Raw genomic sequence first — 15,437 nt, 5'->3', positions numbered from 1 at the left:
CATAGAAATGGGCAAGTAAACCCATACTGTACCTGACACTGCTAATCAAGTTCAGTCCAGAAAGAATGAATGGTGGAACTTGATATGAAGAAAGAGTTCAGATTGACAATAGCTAGGTTTCAGTGGCATTTGTACTTTTGAGTATTGTTCAAGGCACCAAAAGGCAAATCACTGAAGTTTGTAATATGGAGATACAAGTGTAGGGATGGGCAATTGTTCCAATAATGGGGAGCATAGGGAATGATCATAAACCACTGAAAAGCAGAAAGTTATACAAGAATGTCTACAGAGATATCGTGATATACCGTAGCAGAATGACATCCAGCCCTTTACTTTCATAATGTCCACGTATCTTGAAACTGAAAATAACAACACCTACACCTTCCAGAGCTAAGTCACTTCACTTGACTGAAAGTTAAACCAAAAAATCACAACAAGAGAGAGTGGTTCTTTCAAGATTGGTTTATTTAAAAGATTAATTGACTTCACAGATTTGTGCACATTATCCAGCAAGATCATTTACGCTTCTGATCACCTTCAACTTGGCAGATAGCTGGCGATTACATATTTTGAAATTACATGGCACATTTGATTAGATGAAACACTTCGACTGAATAATCTTTGTACTGAGAAGCTATGCGACAGATCTACAACACGTAGAAATCATACTTCATATTTGTCAGCTATACAGGAAATAAAAAGAGACGATTTTACAACTTTACAAAAATATTACTGTGTGACATGTTAAATGCTATAATTGCCTACAAATTCTACTATTTTGCATTTGCCTTATACTTTAACGTACTATGATGCCATCCACAGTGCAACCAGCCACAGTAATGTCATGGTGTTTGTTACCAGACTTGAAAAAATCTTTACCTTATCTCACTGTCATCCATTGTCCGACCTCGTTTTTAATGTGATAATATCTTTCCAATCACTCCCCGTTTACCAGTAAACGGCAATGAGCGTAGGTGTATTTTCTTGGTATTACAGCTGGACTTGCTCTTTTGCAACATTTGTTGTACTTCCTGTTTTGATTTTCATATATATGTAGACATTTACCAATTATGTCCACCCTTGTCTATGGTTGAAAACAATACATAGAAAATTTTCACACCGCGGAGTCTCTCTGCAGGTGATAGGACCTACTGCTAGTGATAGACATGTGCACTCAAAATGTGATTTCCATGTAAACTGTGAGCTGTTAGTACACTCTTTTGTCTCACATTGTAAAATATACCATCAGTAATTTCATATCTTTCTGGACAATCTCCTTTCCACAAATAATTACATGTTCACTTTTCCCAGTTTGGTAAGTTACCATAACAACATGACAAATATATCAGTTTATTGTCTGCATGGAATACCTTTGACAGCAATTTGTCACAGGCACCGAAAAGTTATTCAATATGATTTGCCATTAGCCAAGACTGCATGTGCTGACTGACAAGAAGCCACTGACAGATGTGAGAGAGAGAGAGAAAGGATGTATATTTACCGGTATGTCTCAAGAATACAGATGATTAAGAACAGAGTAAGTAGACATCTCGAAGGAATGAGCGTAAATTTCACTGATATTGACACTATTCCATCATACGACAAACACAAATACTGACAGACAGTGTCAGACACTTTGGCTTGGGTTCATAATTAGAGGTGATATTTCTCAAATCAAAATTGGTAAAGTAAATTGAAGTGTTCATATTTTATTGAAATTTGGAATTCTGGAAAGTTTTTCAGTGATGATGGAGCATTATTTTGAGTTGTTTCTTGTTTACATTTTGACAAGGTTTCTACCCTTGGTTAAAAACAAGGTTAAATACAGAGGTGACCTTATCTGTATTTGTATTTACATTTCTATGCACTACCATAATATGGATGTAGAGAGATGGATCTTTCCATGGGTGAAGGAATGGGAGGTAATGCTAAAAATGTTTTAATCTGAAATTTCTCAGAATATCCCATACACTGATTTTGACAGACTTTATGGCGATGATTTAACACTGCAACTTTGTTGATTTCAAGGAGATGGAAGCAGAGTGCGTTGCTGGGGTGGGGGAGGGGGCTGATGTCTTCTGTCTGGGCCTTGCTTCTGTGGGAGTATCCCTTGCAATGCGTAGACTTCCTTCAAGATCATTAGCACAGTGTCTTCTGACTCCCTGTCATGGAAATACAAACAGATTATTACCATCCCAAAATCACGGTGGAACACGAAAAATCCTTTTCTGATAGTTCATAGTTTATGAGATGCTTGAACACAAGTCTGCCGAAACCAGGTGTACTTGCTGAAATCAGGTGTATTTGTTGAAACCAGGTGTACTCGCAAAAACAAAGGGGATGACATGTCCTCCTATGCAGAAACACTGAATTTGTAAACAAACTCTACACAAAATATGAATACATTTGACATCAACTTTGTGAAAATCATCATCAGTCTCTCATGTGAAGTATAAAAAAATTTATGTTCAAACTCAGGAGGCTTGATCAGTGGCTGCAATCTAGGTATATATCTGGTTATATCTTGATTTGAAGACTTAAGTAGAAGTTCTGGTGAATCTTTGAATGGAAACAAATTAAAATTATTTATGTCATATATCTAGCTTCCTCTTCCAGATGTTTTTGGTACCCAGATACATGATACAGCTAATTTTTATTCAACTGACTTACCAATAACAAGCATGGCTTCCCAAGGCAAACAAATACTCATTGAAACTCTCAATTGGCTTCTCTTGAAGAACAAAGTCAATGCGGTTACCCTTGTTCAAAGCGCCAAGTTTCAACTCATCACCGATCATCTCAAAGTCATCTGAAACAGGAGTAACAAGTGCAGAGTATCAAAAGACATACCAGTATGATGATACAAAGGTCAACTGTTGAGGGCGCTCTGCATTCTAGCAAATGTATTTTTTTGTATTTTCACCATTTTATACCAATTGTGACCAATTTTAACACACACTAGTGCGTAACAAATCATGAAGTTAAATACACTAAATAACACAAATAATGAGAACTAAATAGTTATGGTTATATTGTTAAACGTGAGTAGGAAGGTCAACAAAGTAAACCAAAAGATCAAGCTGAATAACTATATGGTATATAATTGTATGGTTAAGCCTTCCATAAATTTGTTGAACTACATCCCAGAAATGTTGCTGACACAAGTATTTCAAGACAAATGATAATGACAAAACTTGAAAACAGAAATCTACTTTGGCACTTACCAGATGATGCAATGGATGCCGTCTCTAGTTGAGATGATTTGGAGTCATCTCTTGTCAGCTGCTCTGCTATTTTCTCCATTTCTTCATCTGTGGGCTCAGCTCCCTCTCCGGATGTGTGTGACAGGGCAAACTGATGGATGGTTTTCCATGTTTTCTTCATGGAATCAACCAGACTTCTCTTCAAGTCAGCTCCAAAGGAAGTCAGGCTGTCCCTAAGCTCTGTAACATAGAAATGGTACAAGGAATGAAAGATGGTAAACTAAATGTACGGTTACATTCAAAATGTATGCATGTGAAGTTATGTTAAAATGGAAACATACTATAAATATACATGTACACATAGTGTACGCCATCTCTGAATTCCTGTGAAAGCAGACTTGACTAAATCTTACCCTTTCTTGATCACATTATTGTATAACTAAATTTTATTCTCATGTAATGTTAGACTAGTACGGGGAAGTGATTACAGATGCATTCTACATGATCCTAATAAATTGAAATGTACTGTTGTCAATTAGAGTTGTGTTTGTGATTTAAGAATTTACAAAGTGTTTCACTTACCGAGATGCAGCCTTTTCCTTCCCTTGTGATGGGGCATTAGTACAGGTTTTATGTGGATTGCCTCTGGGTTGATAATTGGCTCAACACGATATGCAACTGGATCAAACTAAAACAAATGAACAAAGTTTTAGATAATTTTTTGTGTATTGTCTCTGAATATTTGGATGACATGCATTCCATAAACAAAGAATAAAGTACACATATTTTTGATTAAACATTTTCCCTACTCCAGTAAACTCATTCACAATATCATACTCTGGCTCTGTTGGCCCCAACATCCAACTTTCTGACAGCATAACCTGTTAAAAACTCCATCCTGATGTGTACAACAGAGTTGGAGCTATCTGTTTTATCAGTGGTAGATGTGTACATGGCAGATGATACAAACGCTGAAAACTTGCAATTCCATCTTGAATTTGTGAATCAGAAAGAGAACATACATCCTTAACTTTTTTGGCAACAAGTGAGACAGGGATTACACACCATTGTTCTGAATAATTCATGTGAAGTAACGATCTGTGAGTTATGATTATCTCTCTACTTACCGGGTGAAATATATTATAATATCCATCACAAGTTGGCAGTTTGAAGTCCAGCCCAACAGAGTCGACCCCTCGCACAGTTAAAAACAAAGCCACAGGTGAGCCCAGGCCAAAGAAACAGGCTGGTTTGAAATCAAACTGTGGATAATTGACAAATGGCTGACCAATACCTGCATGAAATCAACAACATAATTTGAGAAATGATATTAATAATAAGTTTGCTTGTGAAGTAAAATAGTGATCATGTTGAAACACTTGTGAAGTGATCAGCTGAGTGAACTCAACATATTTTTAAAGCTGCCTGAAAAAAATTGTCACTAAAATATTTCTCAAATGACTTTATTTAAGAAATTCAGACGAAGTGCAAAACAAACGATCTGATACACAATAGAACCTGGTAGACTTTCTGAGGGTACACGGTATTATTAATATTACTGTGCAGAAAAGAAAGCCGATATCACTGGCATCTATCCTATTACTACAGTGAATTCTGAAAATGAAAGCTTTTGCAACTAAAGTGAGTTCTCTCACAGAAATAGTCCCTGCTCAGGAACAACACTTTTTTCCTATCAGCTTGCAAATGATGAGCTTTCACAGTTATCTCCCAGCATCACATGTTAAAACCCTCTTGCTGCAAAGCCATTGATAATTGCATTGATTTCAGGGCGCATATATGCTAGCATTTAGGGAACATTATCTAGCCAATTTGATGAAATTCAATAATGTCTACATACAGTAGCCAGTCAACTCCAGTGACACCAATCATATTTAGGTGAATTTTAAGGTTACTCATACTGCTCAGCTCACAACAAATATCATTGGATATGAGAAATGCAAAGTACGGTTGGTGAAAATAGGTTTGGGCTGAATAATACTTTTTGCTGTCTTGGCAAGATGCCGGTTTACAGGCCCAACAGGAAAAGGATTACAATGTACATGTAGTTTGCTTAAAGGCATCAGATTGTCTTGCAAGGAAATTTACCTACTAGATTACAATTTCAATGGAAAACAAAAGGCTATGACACCTTCATAATCCTCTTACAGACTAGAACAAACTCGATCCCTGGGATCGATTCAACTCCCTTTAAAATGTACTTGGCTCATACTGGTTTTGCAGCGTTTTTTTATCAGCTTTCCCTCTGAGCAAAGTGACTAACCATGTTAAACTTTCAAAGGAGAACAAAGGACATAAACAGTCAATGTCATCTACCACTAATGTGAGAACCAGAGACTGAGGACCGCCGCTTTTTAAATAAATTATTTGAAAGAAGCACCCTGAAAAGGTAAGTCAGCAAGCTGCATAGCCAACTAGATGACAACTATGGAGCATACTGTGTATGTTGCCTTATGCTTTTGATATCAAGCATAATGGATTGCTTTGTTGTTCAAGGCGTTGTCAGTTACAATATTTACAGCATGACGGTGAAATTATGTTAATATTTATCCTGTGACCTTTGACACACCATATGACTATACCAACCTACCACTTGGAACACCTGTTGCTATGGACAGTTAGATGGATAGTTATGGGTTATATCATATTGGTGGTCACATTCACCGTGAATACAGCACCAATGAACAACATATATCAACAGATAGAAAATAAAAAAAAAATATTATGTTACCAATTAGAAATAAAAGTACAAACAATAATACTTTGTCTCAGGTATTCAGATGGGAAATGCATTAACAAAGAAATCAAATTAACTTAAATGAAATCTAGGTGTTTGAAAGAGTGAAACAAAGGTGCATTGATAATAACTTCTTGTACGTTCATAAAATCAATCCTGTTTCTGAGGTTACACACGTTAATTTAATAAGCAATATGCATTACACAAAGCATTATCAAATTCATGCTCTGGCACGGAAGGAAATAACACAGTCTTATAATAACAACAACACAGACACCATAACCATTACCAACCACAATTATAATAATAATAATGTGTTAATATGTACAGGAAAGTCATCAAAGATACTGGTTACAAAATGCACACATCATAAAAAGCTTCTAACATATTAGTCAAAATAACCATGATAGTATTTTCAGTTTGCGTTTAAAAAAGTGATGGGATAGGACAATGATGATACATGTACTGGGATCTGCTGCAAGCCTATTATTTGTGCTTGCAGAGACAGATCCAAATCTTGACATGCATCACATCAACGAAACACTATCTGTATGCAAATTTCATTACTGTGAGGTTAGCCTTGTGATAACACTCAAGTGCCACAAGTTTATTTATAAAAAGGCTTTGTTCAAAAAAAGAATTCAAATTTAATTTCATCAACAACGGCAATATGAATCAACTTTGATGATTTACAATCTCTAATACCTTTTTGGATTCACATACTATTTCAAGTCAGCTGTTTGTCATTCCGATAGCCATTTGACCAAAGAAGGTGCCAACCTTGAACAACATCAAAAGGGGGTTGGTGGGATGGGGGTGGTGTTAAAAAGAATCACTAAATCTCCATTGCTCCTCAGGTTCATTGAACAAAGTACCGACATCTATGTGTGTATGCCTCATCTGCAGTATCACCAAACTATACATGTACATACAATTTGTGAAATGTACTTCTACAGGCTATTACAGGAAGAGGTTTGTTAGATCAAAGCTAGCAAGGAGAGTTACCTCTTGCTCTGTTTCCATGGAAGAGACAAGCAACTAACCTGTAACTCCCGGTGTGTAATCAACATGTACAGATATCGCTGAACCATGTAAATTGCTGTCAGTTTCTTGACGTTGCACTTGCTGTTGTACTTGTAGCTGTTGTTGTTGTTCTTGCTGTTGTCTTTCTTCTTCTTTCCTCTTAGCTCGAAGTTCAGCTTCAAGTTTGGCTCTTTCAGCCACTTCTTTCTTTTTCTCTTCCTATCAAATATGGCGGGACATTAGAAAGAATTACTTGTACAGTTCAAAATGACAGGAATACATGAACATAAATGCACAGCCACAGATGGTGAGGTGAGACAGACAGAAACACATCTTACATGAGCAAAATACCAAGCATTAAACAAAGTTGTCTGGAGCTCAAACAAATGTGCTAGTATTTGCAAGATTAATCAAACAAAAGTGTGCAGAAACACACGACAGTACAACGTGAAGAGACTCCCTCATGCACTGACTTTTACATATAATTTGCATATAAATTACTAGCTCCCTTGTCACTCGACTCAATGTTTACATTTTTGACAACTTGACACTACATCTTTTGCAGCTTTAAACTTCGCATTATGTGTTGTTACCTGTCTCTGAGCCAGCTCCTTGACAAACCCTGTGAGTTTCTTTCTTGGACCCAATGGCAGCCCCATCTCCTTGAGATCAGATTCACCACACATGATCTATTGGAGAAAAATTGAATCATAGAATTTACAAAAAAACAAACTGATTTTTCAATAAACTTACTACCAGTAATTTCTTATCTGTGCATGACAAAATCAAACAGACGTGTCTTTGTCATGTTAGGGTTGTTGTATAGGGTGGTTTGAAATCAAATGCAACTAATAAGTGTGTTAATTTAGTCGACCAAATCTAACACCAAGGATTGAAATACTGACATTTTCAAAGACAACATGGCTTAATTACAGGAATCCAAACCTCTCTCTCAAGACTCAATGGCATTTTTTGGGTAAGTAAATACAAAAAGATACAGACGAAGGAGCTTTATTATGAGATGTCAATATCTGAATTCTTTAAGTGAAGTCTTGACGACAGGAAAACTGTAGCCTTACCAAGGACTCCATGTCAACCTGTTCCTTCAGGAAAGTTTCTAGGAACCCGCTGAGACCCAACTGTGCCAGTGTCTCCTCTAAGCTGGGTAGGGTTACCAGTTCAGCCGCCGCACTTGACACATTGAATGAGCTGTCTAGTTCAAGTTCAGCTGTTGTTCTAGATTCTGGCTGCTGTTGAGGTGGCGACGGTGCTGGCAAGGGCTCCTCCTCCGGTGGCTGTTCCACGGCATTAGGGTCCTTTTGATGGGACAACAGATCAAAACAAACTAAAGAACCTGAGGAATGAAAAAAAGATGATGCAAAGAAACATAAGTGAGATTATGCATAGAATGTATGGTCCAACAAAATAGATATACACATAAACACTGCAATAATAAAAGTTAACATCTTTGTGTAGAAATATTCAACTATATTTTTCCTCAGTCTTTCTAGGTTTTTTCTTCACACATTTTCACAAACATTGAAAACAAAATGACTATTATTTAGACAATCAAGCATAAAGATTTTATGCAGCCATTTTGAATATTACATGAAACAGTCAAACATTGTTATAACATGTAAATTTGATCACTATAGTGACCAAATTTTGAAATACTGGTAAGTATTTGACTAAAACGGTTCCATACTTAGCCAAAGGTGACTTGTAAATCCCTCTCCAGATCAAAAAAAACTTGGCAGCTAATCATGAAAATATCTACAATTGATAGCTCAAGCAGTACATATATTAAAGCTTCTGTGTTCTTTCTGATTAAAAGCACAACTAAATTATTCTGAGTCAATCAACATGAAAATTTTAAATAGGGCTGTTCGCAATTGACATTGTTCTCTCACTAATATGCAAAAATAAATATTTGTCCACAAATTTAGATTACAGAATGAAAATAATGCATGCAAGAATGACAAATAGACAATTTAACAGGCAACTGCAGCAGTGTTACAATGAACGCTAAAAGACATATTATCAGCTCAAGACTACAAGCTACAACACCAGCCACACATGGAACACTGAGAGATTTTGTCTGCATTTCATGCAGCAGAGTCTGATGTTGTGCACATACAGCTTTATCTAATAACCAACCTGTAACCGCAAACAGTGCTATTGGTAATTTATTGGCAAATTAACCTTCTCTTTAGAATCTGTCCCCATGCATGTGGAGTACTTGAACAAACACATTAATTACTGCTGTAAAGCTTCATAAAATGACAAACTATCAATTATGAAAATTGATATAAAGTCACTTGGGTGAAAAGAAACCTACTTTGACGTACCTAGACTATGTCCTATTAATGATGCCTTCCCAGAAAAGCTGGGGTTTCTTTGCATAAAGAGGGCGTATAATCGGTTGATTTCACCTGCCACTCTGTCGCAGACTGTCTGACAATAAGTAGGACTACTATAGAATAAAATGTCCAGCAGAGTGTCGTTGGTAAAATGTCGTAACCGACCTATACTTGGTAATGTAATCTTCCTCAGCTGCCTGTAAATAAGAAAATAGCATATTTTGGTTTCGTTCTAGTGCACAGCTTTCTAAAATTGCCTACCACTAGCAACATTGCACTTAGGAAAACTGGGTTAAATACTCAAAGCAGCTGACAAACCTGTCAACCTTTGTGAAAGCTTGTGTGTCCACTTTAATATTCATTTCATCCACTTCGCTCTAGTTCATGTAAAATAGCACACTTTAATCTTGAAGATATTTCACAAACAGGAGTTACACTGAGAGGATAAGTTTTCTCACAGAACAATTTCATTACATTTGAATATTTCAAAATGTAAATGTAGTATGGCTATGGAAAACATGATTATGATGTACATTTATTAACCCTTTGAGTGCTGTAATTTTCTCCCGCCAAAATTTTAGTGCAAAATTTTACCAATTTATGAAATTTTCTGTGATTTTTTAAATTTTGGACCAAGTGGTCATCCCACTTCATTTGCTACAATTTTTTTCCTCAAAATTTTGGCAAAAATCTGAGAAAAATTGACTGGGGTTTATTTAATAAAGGGGACAAAAATAGACTTTGGCGCTCAAAGGGTTCATACTTCATAATTTTATGAAATCCATATTCTATGTTTATGACAGATATTGTAACTGTAGAAAAGTTGAAGGCAAAGTTATATGCAATGTTCCGGTATTTCCGTTTATGCTATTTGCACTATTTTTGTTCACCTCCTATGAAACTAAAATCTACAAACCAGGTGAATCCAACTAAGCGTATAAAAAATTCCAATACTTGATTCAGACTAACTCTTGTTGTAAAGTGTGTGGTAAGATTTTTTACTTGAACTTATAATTTCATAAAACAGAATATCTGATATTCACAAATACATCTTGAGAATTCAAAGGAATTAATTTTTAGCTATAATTTAGCTTTTAAAGGAAAAAGGGAAAAAAATTATTCATCAATTATTATTACCTGTCAACTCCGGTAGCATCTCCATGTAACACGTCATGCCAGCTGACAGGGATGAACTCAATGCGACCTATTCTACCCTCTTCTTGGTGATTTCTAAAGTGAGACTGAAGTAATGCTAGCGAGACACTTCTAAAATCATCAACTGAAACCAGAAAAGTATTTGTATGGTAGGTGTTTGTGATAACAGCCATTGTGTTCATATTTACAGTTGCTATTAAAATGAGAAAATTTTGTTGTTTTCTGAAAATAGCCAAATCAGTTATCGAGGTCATGTAAACAGAAAAGGGTACTCCATCAGTCTTTGGTGAGGAAAGGTTGGAGTTCATATTGCAAGGAAAAAACAGATTTTTTAAAAGTTGCACCTGACTATGGGTACATTACAAAAACTTACCACATTCCACGATGCTCCTAAATCTAAGATCACACACCGGCCCAATTCCATGTACAACAAATAGCACATGATCTATTTGATTTGGTTCACCTTCAGGAGGGGAAAAAAAGACAAACATTGAATGAATTATTTAAAATTATCAACTAAAATCCTATGTTGTAAAATTATCTATATCAATGTTGATATCCCTGTTTTTTCTGACTCAAGCTGGTCAAAATGACATAAAATACGTTCACAAAAAAAATAATGCAAAAAATTGTCTTCAGCCAAAGGCCAGGTAAATTGACCTTTTACCTTCTTCTACTTCTGATATGTCCTCATCCATTCCTCTCTTGACAACTCTTGGTCTGACGTTGCTATCGGCAACCGTGCCCCATTCGTCAGGGTGACTGGTTGGTCGGAAATGAACTATGACATTTGGATTATGCATGACCACTGCTTCACCATCTGGGAATTCCAACCGACGATGCCACAGGTTGTTTGTGACAGCCACCTGGTACTCTTCCTGTGTGTAGGAAAGATTAATGTTTTTATCCAGTTACTAGTCTGTTGTCTGGAAAGACAGCTGCTTAAACAAAGTTAAAAATTCATCATTCAACATGACAGTAGTATCTTTGATTTTTTCTGTCATTTCTTATGCTGAAGCAACAGCCCCTTCCCCCCTGGCACCTACTGGAGTATACAGGTCAAACCAGACATTGACAACAACAGGGCTAGGGTTGTACATTACGTAAGCAAAGGTGAAAGGGCAAAGGTTAGGCATGTATATGTAACTAGTATCCAATACTGAAAACAGTAAAATATTTTCAGAAATTTTACAGGTTAACTGATGTAACATTTTAAATTGGATACGTAATTGCAGCATTTCGTAGAACATACTGGATCTTATCATAAATTTCTTTACAACACTGCCTGTCCACTACGTGTTTCCTGAACTTTCATTTGAAACTTTATTCAGTTTATGCTGTTTTTACGAGATATGTCTATTCCTATCGAATATGCATCCTGCTTTAAGATGCATCTGTAGTCCTTAAATGTAAGAGTTAATCATACAAAGTTCTTCCACATGCTATATATTTTCTCCTGACAGACCCATGCCATTGGCAAACCAATGACCTTTTGGACAAATAGTCATCCTTTCCAGAGTTAAACAAATCTACAGACTTTACCTCCAGCTTCAGAGCAAACTTTTCCAGGTAAGGTGTGAATTTATTATCACCATCCCCTTTGTAGAACCATGTGCATCTTCTCACTTCGGTTGGTTTTTCCTCCCAGTAGACTGCATTACGTACCCTGGCACTCACATTGACATCATATCGACCACCATCAGTCTGTACAATATTCTCCTGTGGGTCTTGTTGTACTGAGGAGAGATGAGTGAGGACATCTGAAATAAATGTTCTTCACACTATGGCAACACTGATATACTGGTATTGCGGTCGATATTCAAATTCTCCAACTTTTACAATATTTTTCAGATCTACCACTTGTGTGAGCTCATTTTGAAGCTCTTGGAGTAAACAAAATTGTCACCCATATTTTTGTTGTTAAAATAAAAAATTTTATTTTTTTTTGCTTGAATTAACACAGGGAAGGCAGCCATTTTGAATGACAAACATTAGATTTATGGTAATCTGCTCTTCTAGGTTTCAGAATTTGCATGGTCACTCCTGGTTTTTATTTTTATTTTGAAAGAAAATGGTTGAAATGAAGAGAAGTCAAGACAAATACTAGTATTACTACCTTAAAGTATACTTAAAGTCACTCGTATTGATACTTTAATTGTCTGTACATATAAAAGTGAAAATACCTTTGTAGTATACTATGACAGCAAGTGAAGTGAACATCGAGCTCTCCTATAGAATAAACCTTTAATATTAAATTTGACCCACACTTGTTGGTCAGATTTGTAGATGAGCTTTCTGACAAAACACTGAACAATGATCACTTTGTATTCCAGAAAACAACTGGAAAACTGCAAACACCAATGACTGCAACCTACCTGTGGTGAGGGACTCTTCTAATTTTAAGGAATCTGTCATGGAGAATGGCTTCCACACTGATCTGTGTTCAATTTCTTTACAGTAGAACCAATGCGCTTGCACTGGATTGTACAGTGCCTGTGGATTTGGGACAGACTGAGCAGACGATCTCATCTGTTCCATCTCTGCTGCAGTTGGAGGTGGTTTGCTCGGATCAAACTTGGAAAGAAAATTTGAAAAGACAAGTTAGCTATATTGGAATGAATTTACAAAACATTAACAATGTACATGTAGTTACTCCTTCCAATTAGGGTCTATACACTCAAAGTCACTGAAAATTCAATGATTTTCAAGGATCTTCTTCGGAGATTTTCGAGGACATTTTGAGATATAAAATAACATTTTCCAGCTTCTTTCAGCAATAAATCATATTAACGTAACATTTTACATATCATTTCTACAACGCAATGACCAATCATTTCATGATCGTCAAAAATCATGAGTCTCTCATTAATTTCCAAGACTTTACAGGATTCAATTTCATTTTCAAAGACTTTTCAGGCGGCTTTAAAATTCATGGACTTTCTTGAGGACTTTCAAGGAATGTACAGACCCTGCAAGTTATTCTTACCTGGCTTCTTGGCACAAACCCAGTTGTTGGTGGAGGTGCGCCACCTGGAGGTGGTGGTGAGGTCTGATGGGAATACGGCATTTGGGGTCTCTGTGGTGGCTTGGCAGCATATTTTGCCTGTTCATAAGTTGGTGGCGGAGGCTGATTCACGGAGGGTGGTACGACTTGCTGTTGCTGCACATAATAAGACTGGGAAGTTGGAGGGGAGAGAGGCTCTGACACAGGCAGTGGAGGCTGCAATGGCGGCTGCTGTTGGTGCTGGGATAGATTTGCAAATGGATCTGGCTGTGAGGGCATCTGTTGTTGCTGAAAGAAGGAGTATGGGCTTTGCTGTTCTACCGATGGTAGTGGATCATTCTGACCAAGGAAACTGTCTGCTTCTCCATCCTCTGAAAATAAGACATAAAACATATTTTCACTTACTCGGTGCATTTTTTCATGGGCACAGTAAGCATGTCAATGCCTCTAAGGTTTCTCAATCATTTCCCTGGGTATACTGAAGTAATCACACAAGAGCAAAGAAGAAATGCTACCATCACAGATCAAAAAGCTGCTGTATTTTACCTAAACACCTCAATCTTTGCAGAAACAGTTATTTTAAAAACCTTGTCTTTACTGATACATTAGTTTCATTGAAAAGGTGGGTACCAATTTCCTAAAACTTCTTGAAGCTGGTTGCCAAGTTTCTCCACAAAAGGGGGCAGTGTCTAAGGTTACAAGAAATGCAAAATGTAAAAAAGCTAATCCTACAACACTCCCTTGTAGTTCTGTTTCATTCTCATTGACTTGATGAGCAAGTACCATGGAAATATGACTGATTCAACAAGAAGTTTGCAATCCTAAAACTCTGACTATAGTTGCTTCTGTTCTAAAATGATTTTACAGAGAAATGTTGTCACTACTTCACTATTGCCACTGAGAGGTAGCTACATGTGTTAACAACTTGGTGATATTTTCACAGTCACTGTTACAATTACATCATTATCAACCTAATTGTTTTAGAACAGCAGCGTTTTGCGAGTTAAGTCAGAAAAAAATGTTCTGTACAGTTAGTTAGAAAATGTTATCATAGTCACTTTACCAGAGTTACTATCAAAGTTACTTCGGAAAGCAGAAATGTTACCATGGTTCCAGAACGTTACCCAAACCTTGGAATAGTGATGAATAACAATGGACATTGCCATAATCACAGTGCCATCATCAATATGAACTCATCATCTTCATCATAATAAATACATGGTACCAGTTTCCTATGACCCCACCCATCAAATTGCCACACCATATTTGTTCTGTGAAATTCTCTGTCATTGTGTACATGAACTTGGTTCAAATTCCTGTCTATGTCTGGCACATAAGTAAATGTTAAAACCGGTAATATCACCTAAGTTGATGAGCGAAACTGTCAATGACCGAAAATGACCCAAAACAATAAAAATCGCGAAGTTTAATTTCTCAGAGAATGAAGTCTGCCGTATAATAATACCTTGCCAAAATATATTGTCAATTACAAAAGTACAACATATTTTTTTCAAATGTCTCTTTGAACGCCATTTAATATTGTAACACGTGTCGATATGCCATTTGCACTCGACCGACATTGGCAAAACAGTGCCAGTCAATCACGTAAATGGACAAGCATCGGAAGTGTCGCTACTCCAGTCCAATCATGAACCGGTGTGGGTCCCCACACTACAGCTCGAATATTATGAAGACTGGTACACTCGGGAGAATCGATGACCACGAAACTTACCGGCGGGAAAGAGAGAAGCCGTGGCCGGTACAGGCACCAGCTGTGGCGCAAGGCCTTCGCTCGGAGGAAATAATAAAAGCGGTGGCGATGCCTGCGATTGGTCTTTCTGGTCCGCCATGTTCTTGCACACGTCGAGGGTTTCGCCAACAGCTGTCGCATGATGGCGCTAATTCGGCCCCGTGAGGAAAGATGTTTCAAACACACT

General features: G+C 36.9%; 1 protein-coding gene across 1 annotated transcript; it reads right to left on the bottom strand.

The window, feature by feature from the left end:
* Positions 1–447: 447 nt before the first annotated feature.
* On the bottom strand, positions 448–15,432 carry LOC139119934 (triacylglycerol hydrolase DDHD2-like). The gene is made up of 16 exons (XM_070683892.1): positions 15,233–15,432; positions 13,483–13,871; positions 12,872–13,070; positions 12,039–12,232; positions 11,164–11,374; positions 10,870–10,959; positions 10,479–10,620; positions 9,330–9,538; positions 8,061–8,335; positions 7,575–7,670; positions 7,002–7,200; positions 4,331–4,497; positions 3,786–3,891; positions 3,225–3,443; positions 2,671–2,809; positions 448–2,162 (listed from the first exon to the last, which is right to left on the bottom strand). The coding sequence occupies exons 1-16, from the start codon at positions 15,348–15,350 to the stop codon at positions 2,024–2,026; spliced, it is 2,892 nt and encodes a 963-aa protein (XP_070539993.1). The 5' UTR covers positions 15,351–15,432; the 3' UTR covers positions 448–2,023.
* Positions 15,433–15,437: the final 5 nt, after the last annotated feature.

This window comes from Ptychodera flava, chromosome 20 (genome assembly GCF_041260155.1).
Source record: "Ptychodera flava strain L36383 chromosome 20, AS_Pfla_20210202, whole genome shotgun sequence".
Lineage (NCBI taxonomy): Eukaryota > Metazoa > Hemichordata > Enteropneusta > Ptychoderidae > Ptychodera > Ptychodera flava.
Note: the sequence above shows the minus strand (reverse complement) of the source record. Positions and strands in the feature narration are given on the sequence as shown.